The sequence below is a fragment of the Catharus ustulatus genome, chromosome 10 (genome assembly GCF_009819885.2).
Source record: "Catharus ustulatus isolate bCatUst1 chromosome 10, bCatUst1.pri.v2, whole genome shotgun sequence".
Taxonomy (NCBI): domain Eukaryota; kingdom Metazoa; phylum Chordata; class Aves; order Passeriformes; family Turdidae; genus Catharus; species Catharus ustulatus.
Window position 1 is genome coordinate 10,356,291 of NC_046230.1, and position 14,824 is coordinate 10,371,114.

A 14,824-nucleotide genomic window follows, 5' to 3' on the forward strand; every position below is an offset into this window, starting at 1 on the left:
CCTCGTAAGGGATAATTGCACTTGGCTGTCTACCAATAAGCTTCCCCCATATATAGATTAGCTGTTTGTGAATCATTTGGGTCATTAAATAATCTCTGTAGGTAAGGACGGGTTGGTCCTTGAATCCTATTTCAAAAATCTCACAGCTGCTCTGTTTTAGGGAAATTCCAGGCAATTCAGGGATGTTAGTTAGAAATCATTAAAAAAATAGAGAGTTTGCTGTTCTAATGGTAGAATGAAAGTAATTTATCTAAGGAAAGTAATGCATATGTTTGGGATGTGATGGTGTGCACCTTCTTGTCTGGAATTCCTTGTTCTGGGTTGACTTCTGAGGCTGCTTTAGCATAAGAAGAAGCTTTACATAGGTTCCCTGCATCCTTTACCATATTCAGTGGACATAAATACTTGAATGTACAGTATTGCAGCTTTATAGTTTAGATTATGGCTTTTAAAGTTTTGTTCAGAATTTCCAGTCCACTTGGGTCACTGATGTGGTGCTGTGCTCCCTTTCATCCTGCCAGACATCGGACACCTCTGTGGTGATCTGATCTTTATGGGGGATGTCTTCTTTTAGCAGGATGGTGTAAGAGAAGTGTGAATTCATCTTATCCCATGTGGATATAATGTGTATATCAGGAAACCTTATAAAACCTTATATATCTGAAGTCTTCACTGGAGAGAGAGGCATGGAGGAAATCTCTGGTGAGATTTAACAAAATCTTGTCTAGGCCTCAACCACATTTAATATTGCTGCTTAATAGATCTGAAGATAGTGAAGAGATTGGTGTTTGTTGATGTAAATGCTCTGTAGAGCTCTGGTAGATCAGTGTAGAGTAGGTACATCTTAAATAACTTGTGCAGTGCCCTGAAATTGCAAATGCAGGTACAACAGAACACTGAAACGCTACTTACTGCAAAAGGGAATTTCCAGCAGGAGCTAGTGGGAAAGTTGTGATATGCTGCCAGTGCTGGGAAACATGTGAATGTGAATAGCTCTGGCTTTTAAATAGTCATTGGATAGTTTACAACTACCTAACTGTGCTGCTATTGTAATTACAGTAATTTCACGACCATAAGGCGCACTGGACTATAAGGCGCACTCCCCGGGAGTTGGCAAAATTCGCAACTTTGTAGATCATATAAGGCGCACCGGACTATAGAGTGCACTTTTTTTTTGCAGTGAGGCTCCATCCCCAGCTCCTCCCGCGCGGTTGCTGGCCGAGGCCCCGCCTCAACCCGGCAGCCATTGGCCCCTGGTCCCGCCTCCACCTGGCAGGGGCGGTGCCACAGGCCCCCTGGCCCGCACCCACTCGGCAGCCATTTGGCCCCCCGGCCCGCCTCCACCCGGCTACCGCGGCACTGCCGGCCCCCCCTGCCCACCCACGGCTCACAGCTCACACTTCCGGGTTGGCAAATGTCACAACTTTGTACCTCGTATAAGGCGCACCAGACTATAAGGCGCACTTCTGGGTTCGGGGGAAAATTTTAGTCAAAAGGGTGCGCCTTATAGTCGTGAAATTACTCTACTAGGAGAAGAGTAAATTGAACAGACTAAGGCAGACAGAACTGCTTTTATACTTACTGTTAAAGCAAGGGACAGTAATTGTCAAGTAACATTTGATGCCAACTTTGTTTCTATGCTGTCACTCAATATGTGATGCTACAAGTATCATTTAGTGAAATGTAATTACTTGTATGCACAGACCAATAAGGTGTTTCTTTTAAAACCCCTAATCCTAGCACGAGCTCCGAGACAATGAATTTTAATTGCATAGAACTCCTACAGATTTGCTTTAAATTGCATCATTAAAATGAGTACTTACTTTAAAAAGATCTTAGATAATACTGTAGTATTTTAATAAATGCAATTTATTTGTGATGGAGATGATACAGCTAGATGAAAGATGTTAAACTGGTAACTTTAATTAACCAAGAAATTTAAATATTTTGAGAGAAGATAGTGTAATCAACTCTCTTAAAACCTCTCTCAGTGGAACTTCTTACCTTGTCAAGGTGCTGAACTGTGGAATCCAGTGTCAGCTGCTCCAATTTCAGAAATTTGTGAAAGCAAATAGTATTCTGTAAAACTAATTTTTATATGCCTGTAGGTTTGTAAATGACTTCTGCTTTTAAGGTACTCAAAACCACTGTATTTCTTAGCAAAATACAATTAATTGTTTATCCAAGTGTTAATCCAAGACTGATTATCTCAAATTTGTTTTCACATGAAACTTCGGCTAAAATGTTACTACTTAGTGTTCTTACCTGTATTCATCTTCTGATTAAAAATGTGGAGATCTTTTAAAACAGGATCAGCATTGTCTTACAGGATCACTTGAATTTAGGTGTGAAGGTGAATTTGCAAGCTAAATGCACAACAGTTTTTTCCCATTAGACTTACTTGGAAAACTTGAAGTGCTAAAATTTTTCTGTCAAAGTTGAATATAACGTTAATATTTGGACTATCAGATTTTTATCATAGGCTATTCTGATGGATAGTAATTTAATTTATAGTTAATGTTCTTGGGTTAATCATGGGGTTTAAAGAAAACAACCATTTGTCCTAAATTAGAGGTCAGTGTTGTTTTGGGTTTTTTTATTCTTAAATGTAATCTGAACCAAATTCAGAATTATGAATGTAGGGATAAATACAAGCAATACAACTATCAGTTGATTTTCTTAGTCATTTGTTAGGCCCCTATTACATCCCTGGAAAGCTTTTTGTGTGCTTTGATATCTCATGGTTAATGTATATTAATTGTTTTTTAAGATGATATTTCAGAAATCCAGGCCTGATTAACCTGAGTGTTAAACTGACCCCATGGTACTGCCTGAGTGAGTGTCTCCGCTGCTTGGCACATGTGGGATGGAATGTTCTTGCATCCACTGGGCAAAGCACAGCTTGGGTTTGATTGGAAGTGTTTGTGGGCAAAAGCAGTAGTTAGCATGTATTTAAGAAGGAGTTTGAGGAGAAAGCAAGCTTTTTCTTCCCCTGGTGCTGCTGCTCAGCAGGTTTTCTCTCTGTGCTTGCGGGTTGTGACTGAGCTGGGTTTGGCAGTGTCAGGCTGTGGCAGCACAAGTGCCTGGAGTTCTGCTGGCCCTGCTGCAGCAGCCTGGCGTGGATGTGAGTGAGAGTGGTGCCAATCTGGGCTTAAGGCAGAGCTGCTCACCTTTGGAGCTGTGGCATTAGCAATGGTATCTCTCTTTTGAGAGCGTGCTAAGATCAGTGTCTCTTTGCTTTTGCTGTGATCTGTAGTGTTCAGGAAGAGGAGTAAGCCCCTGTGAGTGCAGGAGCAAAAAGTAAACTAGAAAAAGATGCTGTAAGGAAACAGGAAATGAATGTAGATTAAAGTAAGAGAAAAAGACTGAGCTGGGCAGTTTAGCTTGAAGAACTCTACTGACTGTGTAGAAGTTGTAATAAGAGATCAAAATGAGCAAGGAGTTGGAGGGAAAGGAAACTACAACCAAGGAGCCCAAGAGTGAGACATGAAAGGTAGAGGCAAGGGTGAGGCAGATTAGGATTTTAAAAGAGTCTAATTTTGTTTTCTTAAATTTACATAGAAGGTGCTGGAGTGACTGTGCATGAGTGACTGTGAATATTGGTCTTCCCCGAAGTTCTGCTTTGTGTACTGGGTGTTACTTTGACAAAGGCTTGCACATCCTGAAGTTGTATGGCAGTACCAAGAATGAGTGTGCTTTACAGAGATGGCTCCTGATTTTAAAACTGACTTCTAACTGTAGTGTTAAACATGCTTGTAATGATGAGAGGTTTCCCAGATGCTGAACACTTCTTGCTTCTTTCAGGCGGGGCTTGAATCCACCCCACAGAGTGAAGTCGATTTCAATGACTACGTTCACACAACAGGAAATAGAATTTCTGCAGAAACATGGAAATGAAGTAAGTATTATTTGGAGAATAAAGTGGCTTTGGTACTTTAATACTAAAGTTGAAAACACTATTAAAGAAAACTTAGGGGTTTTTGTTGTTTGTTGTTTTTTTGTAAAAGCTAGACAGAAGTCTTTTAAAGCCAACATTATTTGAAATGAGGCTTTTTTGAAGAGCCTGTTTCATTGGGTAGCAGATCATCATAATGTTATTGCCCAACCCAGACAGTACACATTCACATGATCAGTATTTCTGAATTGGGTTTTCTTTTGAGTTTGCATGAGGCAATACGTGTCTTTTTTTTTTCTTGTAAGCTCCGAACTTGAAACTGACTGCAGCAGTATTTCCTGGAAGAGTGTACTGTGACAAAAATAAATACAGAAATATAACTTGTAGCTGTTTTTGTTCACACTTGGTGTCAGAAAGTCTTTTAGTAGCTTTAATAGCCTCTCTGCTTAATAAAAGTATAATCATACTGAGTGTTATTGAGAGAGAAAGGAAAGGGAGAAATTGTTATCTAGTGAGTGGTTTGTGGCAGTTTTGAAGAGGAGAAGTTCTAGCATGCTGACTTTTTGTTCTTTTTAATAAAAACAAAAATCAGAGGTAAATGTTGGATTGGCTGTGTGGGAATACACAGAACACTTAAGCCCTGGATGTGGCTATATAGCTGACTTCAATTTGAGGGTGAAGTTTGTGGTTTTTTTACCATGTTGTAGCCTTGAGGATTTTAGAGGCAGATTTTGCCTCTGTTCGAACTAGATAAGGTGCTGCTTCACATTGATTGCATCTGTATCCTGTTTAGTAGAACTATTGATTGTAGGCTTGAGAGTGTTTTATTAGTGTGCTTTTGTGAAGCTTTGTGGGGATAAATCCCATCATTTAGTGAAATGCTAATACTTAACTTTCTTAAAGTTGGTCCATTCAGAACTGTCAGGTTGAAGAATGAAAACAGAAGTAGTAATTTTTTTTTCTGCCCTGGTAAATATGCATTATTTGTTGAAATGACTGTTAGTGGATGATTCCTCTAGACAGAGCTAGAACAAGGCCTGAACTCTCCCAGACTTCATAAGATACTGTTGATGGCTTAGATTGGTTGGATTTTTGAAACTGTAGAGCATTGCATATGTGTGTGTATATGTATAGAGCGTATTGCTGACTTTTTGCATAGTGAAATTTAATAAATAATCTTCTGTGGATTCACATAGAGTGTGTTGGAGGCTCTTTCCATAAGATTAGATTGTAAACTCCAGCTTTGCTTTAAGCTTTACAAAGTGTGAAAGAAAATGTGTTTGTAGCTCCCTCCCTGTATTTGTTTTAATTTCATTTTTTGCTGCACTTGCAGGATCTAGAGTGTGATATGAGTTTGTTTTTACTGATCTCGAACCTTAAGTGATCCTTTCTCAACTGATTTGTGTGGTTTTCCTTCTCATTATAGCCATGACTAGTCCGCTAATCATAATGATTTAGTTGATACATAATTTATTATTGACATTAAAAAATATTGGTGGACCTCTGCAGTACTATTCTGTTCAAAAGAGGGGGTCTTTGCACTTGCAGTACTCTAATTAGAGAATTTTAATGATTTAAATGAACTGCCTCATAAATGAAGATGTCCTGAGTTTAGTTTTAGTTGTTGATTATTGCTTTAATTCTTAAGTAGAACTGAATAAACACTTATAAGTGTAGATTTATGGTAGATGTATGGTAGATTTAAGGCGTGCTCAAATACTGAAGAGAAATTATTATTGCTTTAACCATATTAGAAGGTTAAAACCTAGTTAAACATGTTTTCACTGTGTTGTACTTTATAGTGCATGGTTAAATAGGCATTTTGCTTTCTCTTGTTGGTATTGGACTTTGGAATCTTATCTGCAGATAAGATAATGTATTGGACAGAGGAAATTCATCTGACCTCACAAAAAATGTTTTTTTGCTTAGCTTTTGCTTAGCTTGCTGTTCAGCGTAGGAGGCTCTTATGTGTATAGGAAGAAAGGAAATTTCCTAAAATAAGACTTTTCAAACATGGAATTGTCCAATGTTGTAATATCAACAGTTAAAACAATTGTATGGTGATACAGATAAAAAGAAACTCAACTTTTTTGGCAATCTATCATGTTTAACTTCCAGTTTTTTGTAGCTTTTAAAATATTTTCATTCCAACTTTTTTGTTCTTGTCTTTCTCCAACATGGCCAAGCCCTCTGTGATAACCTTTTTTGCTTCCAGATGAGTAGATCATGGTTGTACAATAGGGATCTTGTTCTGAATACAAAGTAAAATAGCAAGAAAACTTCCATGAGATAAAGTAGTTAAGGTGCTGAGTTGTTCTTAGAGGAAGTAGTTTTCCACTCTCCTTCAAAGGGTATTTATAAGGTCAGTGTTTTGTGTAAGGTTGAAGTAATTAAAAAAAACGCAGACAACAAACAAAACCAAAAAACCCCAACCACTCAACCAAAGGAAAAAAACCCCAAACACTTCCTAATATTTAAAATGCCTACTTGTCCCCAGTTGTTGTAAATGATCCCTCACATGGGTAAAATATTCAGTTAACTGAAAGGTTTCTGCAAAGCAACTGCTTCAGGGAGAGTTGATTCAGATCAGCTCTTCCTTAGGTGAGACCCCATCTTCCCTGTATATACACATTCTAAAAAATGTCTTTCTGCCACAGGTAGCTGGAACGTTATTTTAAATGAGTTTTTACTGCTTCAAACAGAGTTTTAAATCCTTGTACTGTATTAGAAGACAGCTATATTTTGGTGTTGCTTACTCATCTGGTGGTATAAAAACTGTCCAGACTCCAGTTTTGCTAATGCTGGGATTAGGTCACTGCAGTAAGAATGGAGGCATCTTCCAGCTGACACTCCTCAAGTGCCTTGTGAAATCCCTTTGAAGGATAAAGGCAGTTTTGACTCTGCTGGGTAGGGTTTTTCATCTCCTTGCACTCCTCATAAACAGCAGTGTGAGGTATTTTCACATTTTCTTGTTAGGGATAATGAGGAGAGAGTGCTGTGGAGATGTCTGTCTGAATACTCATCCTCAAATGACGGTAGCGCTGATTTGGCCTCTGATTCAGTTGTGCAGTGGTAGTAGGAAGTGAACTTGCTGTTTGAAGAAAGTGGAGGTGGTGCTAATCTCCTGTTGCCATTATAGCTGTGAATATTTATTCAGAAACTTTTCCCCTAAGATAAAGAATAGTATTATGAACTGGTTACAGAGTTAATTTTTCTCCTACCCTTTTGTAAAATGACAGGTATTTTATAACTTTTCCAAATAACTGATTCTAATGTGCGTGTGGTTGAAGAAAAAGATGTTGATGGTCTAGAAAATCTCTGTTACACTGGGGCAAAGACCATGTTTACCTGAGCTAATGAGTAGAAGGTATGCTCAGCTGCTTGGAGTTATTTTAATAGTGCTGAATTTTGGTTTGGTGCCAATTTTCCTGACTCTCAATAGTACCTGTGCAAGTCTCTGTTTCCTGCATCCTTGCAGAACTGGCAGCAATCTGAATCTGGTTCTGAGCTGGTGTTAGGCCAAACCAGAATGCTTCCCTAGAATCTCCTTCAGTGTGGAATGTGGCCTAGAAATCCTGGAGTGGAAGGAGCAGTCCTAAGCTGGAGCTGATGAGTGCTGACAGCACAAGATGTGCAGTCAGGTGTCCTTGGAGTACATTGCTGGTTCTGCTAATACAATACAGGGATACATGAGCTGATTGTGTGTAGAACAATGTCTTTGTTAACAGGATTTACTGACTTGACTCTGCTTATGAGACCATTATAACTTCTGGACCCAAACTGCCTGTGAAATCAGTACTCTGGCAGTATAAAATTCTTTTAACCTACAGAGATTAATGAATAATATTAACATCAGAAGTGCAGAATTACTAAACAAAGCTATAACTTGCTTACATAAAGAAACTGTTTCCAAATCTTTCTTCCTGTAGGGTGTTATGTTTTGGAACATAGTTTTGTTGTGTGGTAATGTGCAGTTCTTTGCACTGTCAGCATTACATTTGGTGCATAACTGGGAATATTTTATTGGCAGGAAGGGGAGAAGAAGAAATCTAATTTGGCATTTACCAGCCTCCTGGAAGGTATTATCTTGTTAGAGCTTTTTAAACTAGACTGACACATGTAATCTTCCTATACAGTGGTATGTCTGGGTCTCAAGAAGTGTTGTAGGTCAAGTAGTGTGCTTTTTCCTAGTTGAAGTGCAGCTTCTATCACCAGGAGGATGTGTCCTGTGAGAGCTTCTTCTTGCCTTGCTGTCTTCACCACATACAAGAGCAGGAGGCTTAATGAGCAAGAACTTAACTCTGCTGGCCTGACTGAATTTTTATTATTCCTAACTAGCACAACTATGCTAACAGGAGTTTCCAAAGTGTGATGGCTCAATGTGTTGTGTAAGCAGAAGGCCTTTGTCTCTCCTATATCCGCCTTCCCACACGAACTGGAGATCTCTATCAGTGAAATAGTTATGACATGGCAGAGCTTTATTTGGTAGTTGAAATACATAACACTGGGATGGAAATAACTGAAATCTCAAATTCTCAGTGTTTCTGCAAAATTTGATGGATAATGCTGATTCTTTTCTTAATTAGCAGTTTTTAGTGGGCTTGTTCTTCCCCACTTGCCCAACTCTGTAAAAACACATGGGGGGGGAAAACCCCAAAACACATCAACAAACCTAAATGCAAAACAAAAGCTAAATTTTTGTGGGAAACAGATTAATGTATTTTTCTTTTAGTCTTTGAGCCCTGCTTGGAACTTCTGAAAGCATGAAATGTTACTGGAGGCTGGGTTTTAAACCAGAAACCTTTCTGATTAACTTTTTGTGATATGGCAGATGTGCACTGAATGGGATGTATTCTTTGTTGCTTTCTGTCAAAGCTGAAAACAAAGGTAATTTCTCAAAGTGTTGGACTACAAATGTAAACAGTGTATGGAAAACCCAGTGTGTGGTAAATATAATTACTCTGGGAAGAACAGTTCTCCCTCAGATGGAATGCTGTGAGTGCAGATTCAGGGAAACCAATGGTAGGAAGAGAAATATAGGTAAAGGCTTTATTGTGACATACAATATGCACTTGGCCCAATTTCTCTGTTCAATGATATATTTAAGTTATAGCAACTCACACTTTCTGCCTTGCTACCTCCTGGGTTTTTATCTAGGTCAGGGTGAGTAGGTTGGTGCTGGTTGTGATTTTCTTTACCTCTTTACTTCATGCTGTACTTGCTGATCTAATTCTGAACGTCCCAGTATCTGGTTGCCAAGTGTCTGATGACATCCCTTGCAGGACTGGAGCTTGTTGGCAGAGGACAGGTACTATCCTTCCCAAAGCAGTTGTAAAGGGATTCTTAGGAACTTTTAAATTCCATCAGGACAGCTGCTGAGTCTTGTTATCTACTTATTGTTACCTGACAAGATAAAACTTTGCATTGTCTTGATTTTTGCAGCCCCCAGAGTGTAGCAGGGGCAAAACTTTGAAGTATTGCTTCTGTCAACCCTTCAACAAAAGTAGACTTTCAAATGCTGCATACGCTTAGTCATTCTGACTTCAGTGCTCTCCTTTTTTTTCCCCTGCTCCGTTGGTGAACCAGTGGGACATGGACTAATTATACTTTTCAGGGACAGTGGACAATGGTTATGGATTGTTGGATATGTTCCACTGTTTCTAGGGGCTTCCACATAACTCGAATGTTTACTCTTGGCTCCAGCTTGTCAGGCTCTTCTCTAAACAGAGCATTTTGTTTGATAGAGCTGTGGTTATCAAAAGGAGGAGTATAGCAAAGCTTCTGGTGAATAACTAGAGCTTTTGAGCAAAGGCTTATTTGTGCTGCTGTTGCAGAAAGACCAATATTAATATTAAATGTCTGAACCAGAGTATTCCCAAGGAGATGGTGCAATGTAGAAGGATTTCAGAAAGCCATAGAATTTTTAGCCCAATACCTTAATAGTAGTGTTGTGTAATCGTGTGGTGAGTTGGGATGATGCTTCATATATTATCTGTAAAAGCAAAAGAATGAGTAATTCTGATAAAATGGGGCTGAAGATGTGTCATGCAACTTGAGCAGTAGCATTTTCTGAATGAGGTCTGCAAGTGTGATTTATTTATGGAGCAGTTAGAGGGGTGGTTTGAAATACATGCTCCTTGGGATATCAAATTCAAATTTCTCAAAACATACGTTTTCAAAATAACCAAAAATTGAGAACAATTACTTCCTTGGATTCTTGTTCAGATAGTGAATTTGTTAAATAAGAAGAAAACTATGCTTTGTAGAGCAAGTGCTTGCTTAAAGCTTGGGTTTGTGCAGGTTTACATTTTCTTTAATGGCTTTTTGCAGTTCCTCCCTGCTCTCATGTCCTGCAAGTAACGCCCTGCACGACTCGGCACATGCTGTGGATAACTGTGCAGAATAACTGTGGGAGTAACTGTGCTGTTCAGGTGTCCTGCCTGGGCAGCTGTCAGGCCAGACTGAACGTAGCACTGAAGCTTATGAGGTGGCGTTGGCAATTGAAGTTGCCAGTTTAATCTTTCTATACTTGTGCTTTTTTTTTTTTTTTTTTTTTTTTTTTGCTGCTATTGTAATGAATCTTTTGGTATGTGTCCAATTCAGATGGTGAATTAGTGGGGAGCAATCAGGGTAGCAAAGGTATAAATGCTGAGTAATTGTTCCCCACCACAAACAACAAGTTGTATGGCATAAGTTTCCCTGATATTTACAACAACAGTAACTCTTGAATAGCTCTGAAACAAAAAATGTGATGGCCTGATCAGTAAAAATAAAACAAAAATTAAAATTTCTCACAGCAAACTTCTTTCTTTGCATGAGATTCAGGATTGTTGGTGACTTCAAGAAAACACAATTACATAATGTGAGTTCTGTCTGACAACAGTATTTTTTAAATTTAATTTTTCAGTTTTTGTTCTGTGTTATTGCACAGCTCTCTGCCATTTGTGTTTTTTTTAGATGGCTGAAAATTGTGTTTTGTGGCTCACTTGAAGCATAATCAATGCAGTGTTGTGGATCCCTGTCAAGTCAGATGATAGTAGCAGAAGTATAGCTAGACAGAGCACACAGGTCACCAGCAAACAAGGGAAGACAACGGGCCTTTTATTGGGCTTTGAATGCCTGCTTGGAACGACTGCTGATGTTCAAAGCATTGTGTGCTACTTCAGGCAGAAATATGTGCCTTTTCATGGTTTCTGGTGGGGTTCTAAAGCTCTATAAAATATGTCTTTCTAAAGGACTTAAGCAGAATTGTGTAGGTTGGAGAAAACCTTTAAGATCATCAAGCCCAGCTGTAGTAGGAAGACAAAACAGCCTTTTTTTGGCATAAGCATGGTCTGAAATGCCCTTATGAGGATGTGGTTTACCCTTCATATTCCAATCATGTTGTACACCCACTTAATCTTGTGGTTCCTTTCCATCATTCCCACTATCTGAATCCAAACTACTCTTATCTGTTGTGGGTGTCTGGTTTTGGTTTAAGATTTCTTCATATTTAAGAACTTTTAAGAAATTGTACTTTCTCTGGTATCTCTTTAGGTAAAGAAACCTAGGTGAAATGTAATTTGCATCCTGGTGTGGTGAATGTTTTACACTGCATTTGTACAGCTCCTGCAGTCAGTTTCTGATCCAATGAGAATGTCTTGCTGAAGTGTGTGTGATTAAGTAAATTCTTTGGCTTGGTGGTTGTCCATTAGTAAAAATAGTAGTAAAATTGGTTGCCCATTTAGTAAAACTGTTCTCTGTGCTACCAGCAACAGAAGAACACAGAGTGCCTGGTAGTTTGTTTAAATAAATTACAGTAGTGACTTAAGGCATATTTCACTTGTTACTTCCTTTTGTGGTTAGGTATTTAGAAGGAATTAGTTGCTCCAGGAAACTCTTTTGGAAGACTGCTTTCTGAAGGTTTGCAAAAATTGCAATGCAGTGGCAAGAGCTGATGCCTTTAAGACGCTTGCATCATTTTAAACTAACAGGTGTTTGTTCAGCACAGTCCTCCTCCATTCCTGTTTGCATATTCATAGAACTGTATCTACTATAGCTCTGTAGCTGATAATCATCTAAAGTCACACAGCACCTTGTTTTCTGAGTCCTCACAGAAATCACCTGGAGTGGTCATGATGGAGCTGCAGTGGGGTTTTTTGGTTTGGATTGTTTGTTGTTGGGGGTTTTTTCGTTTGTTTCAGGGTTTTTCTTGGTTTTGTTTTCTTTCCCTGTCACTCCAAATGCTTAGGCACTTCAGAGTGAAAATGAAGCAGAAAACTGGGAGAAGAGTGAAAAACTTGGGTTGTAGTTTGTTGCTGTGAGTTGATCTCTAGGTTTCAATGGTACCAGTGACATGGTAATTGTGATGAGTTTCTTTGATCTAACTTGTTTTGGGTGGCAAGAAGAGGAGGAGTAATTGGATGATCTGATATGGGTGGGGAAGGGGCCCTCTTGTGTCATTTGCCAGCACATCTCAAGCTGGATGCAAACTGATTATCATAGTACAGCTCCAAGTGTTACAGTGCTAGATGCAGAATCAAGTAGGGACTGTTGTAACATTTGTTTTTCTGCTTGTCTGAAATTAAGCACAATTTTTCTTTTCTTCAGTATTTCCTGATGTTGTTTCCAATATTGAAGTTGGGTTGGGAGGGGACTCTGTGGATTTGAGCACCACCAACTCCTGCTGCTAGAGATTCTGTAAATAGCCACAAGCAGAACTTCTCTTCCTCCTAGCAGTCATATGACTGCTGCTTGTATAGTTATACTCACAAATCTAAGTATGGAAATACTACTGCTGGCTTATCTCAGACTATTCACTGCAAGTTTAAAACTATACACATAAATATTCTGATTTTATACATTTTGTCACCAAAAAGTAGTGAAAGCTTGATACTCTTAAAACAGTGATTCTTGATATTGACCTTTACTTTAAAGCAGACTTGTGACTTTGACTTTGTCTTCTAAGTTGTGTGAGAAAGTATTAAACACATCTATTGAGCTTAATTTTATCTATTACTAGACTGTAAGTGACTTTAATTTTGAGCACTCAAATCAGAGTGTTGAACTTGACCCTTTTGTGGAGTACAATTGCAGAATGAATGAAGAATTGCTAAGTTTATTTGAGGTAGAAACTACAGATCTTAGCTCTAAATTAGCTTTATAAATACTCATTTAAATCATTAGATCCATTTCCTGTTGTTCTCTCTATCCAATAGATGATAATAATATTGGTAATAAGGACTATTAGGTGTTGAATATGCAATTGGGCAATTTAGAACTGAACCATCAAGTATGAAATATGTAGTTAGGATGTTTGCCTAATGTTTCTAATCCTGAGCAGTCTTTGAAATGACCTATAAGATTTATCATGTTTGCTAGCTAGGTTGGGGAAGATGCTGAAGTGAGACTATCACAGCTTCTACCTTCATTTGCCATCTTTCAGAGCACTCAGTTTTGCAGCTCTTGGTTGTTAGAGCCTGTGCTTCTCCTTAAGGTCCCTGGGAACAATGTCGAAAACCTGACACTTGCAGGAATAGAGGGCATGTTTGTCCTAGGCATGCAAGAGGGATGGTCAGGCCTATTTCAGAAAGGGTGTGGGAGGAAAGGGTATGCATCATAAAAACAAAGGTTTTTTGACTCTGCTTCTCTGGAAGAAACCTGTTCTAAAAGGGCACTGTGATTTTTGAGGGCAGCTAATGTTTGGTGTTATTGTTTGGATGCATATTCAGGTTACTTGCAGAATAGTCAGAAGGACTTAAAACAATTCAAGTTAAAACTCCTACTCTTGCTTAGTTTTGAGAATACCTTTCATCTTGTTTTCAATTCCTCAGGAATTGAAACTTGAACATACTGAGAATTTTACAAGTGGTTCGAGTTTTACTCACTCACAACTACAATTAGAAAATGAAATTGGAGCAGGAGTATTTTTACCCCTTCTCTCACACAATCACTCAAATGTATATGGTGTTGTAGAAACTGCATCATGGTAACAAAGGCTGTTGGAAAAACAGTTCTTCTACTCAAATAGTAATTAAATGGATAAATACTGAACCTTGCATCCTTTAAAATCTACCTTTTGAGGCTTAGAGCATATGGAATCTATTGAAACAGTTTAAGCACTAAAGTCCAGTAAGGGAATGTGTAGAATTAGGTGAAGGAAAAGAATTTTAGAGATTACAAGTAGAAATCAGGTGCTTTGCATTTCATGAGTACATTCTACAAATATTTGGTAAAAGGAGTGTTGGATTGTGAAATTGCATGCTGGGATCTGCTTGCCCTGCTGTGACAGGCAACTTTAGGTATTTAGACTAGTACATGGTGCACCAGTCAGTCATTACAGCAGCTCAGTCTGGAATATAAATTATACAGTCACACATTTTAATGGTTTAATGTATTAACAATAGTAAACTTAAATAGGTTTTAAGTTAAGGTATTTTCTCTGATCAATCTATCTTGTGGTTTTTTTTTTTTTTTACTGTTATTAAGGTGTGCAAACAGATTTGGCTAGGCCTGTTTGATGATAGATCATCAGCAATTCCAGACTTCAGGGATCCACAGAAAGTAAAGGAATTTCTACAGGAAAAATATGAAAAGAAAAGATGGTAAGATACCTTTACTATTGTCCCTATGATGAGAAGTGAAGATTTTGAGTGTGCTCTTCAGACTAGATTACAAAACTCTGAACTTTACTTAGAGCTCCTATAGGAAACAGAAAAACTAAAGAAGTTTCTCAGTGTTCATATTGATGGAATGAAAATGACTTGAGGATGTCAACAACAGTGTTAGTTTTGCAGATTATTATTTCCCATACAATTTATTAGTATGGGAAAGACATGTTTTGTATTGAATAAGTGCTAAAAATATTGATGTCCTTATATTCTAGTCCATTTTATAAAAATCTCTGGCATATTTAAAGAATGGGTGCTTTACAAACTACTGATAAATCTA

At 38.3% G+C, this 14,824-nt stretch overlaps 1 protein-coding gene across 8 annotated transcripts in view; it reads left to right on the forward strand.

The window, feature by feature from the left end:
• Window positions 1–14,824, forward strand: part of AGFG1 (ArfGAP with FG repeats 1) — a 36,285-nt gene that overhangs the window by 5,624 nt on the left and 15,837 nt on the right. For all 8 annotated transcript variants that reach the window (XM_033068176.2, XM_033068177.2, XM_033068178.2 and 5 more), the window contains exons 2-3: window positions 3,805–3,898; window positions 14,363–14,478. In XM_033068176.2, the coding sequence (XP_032924067.1) occupies window positions 3,805–3,898; window positions 14,363–14,478 (210 nt within the window). The remainder of the gene's footprint in view (window positions 1–3,804; window positions 3,899–14,362; window positions 14,479–14,824) is intronic.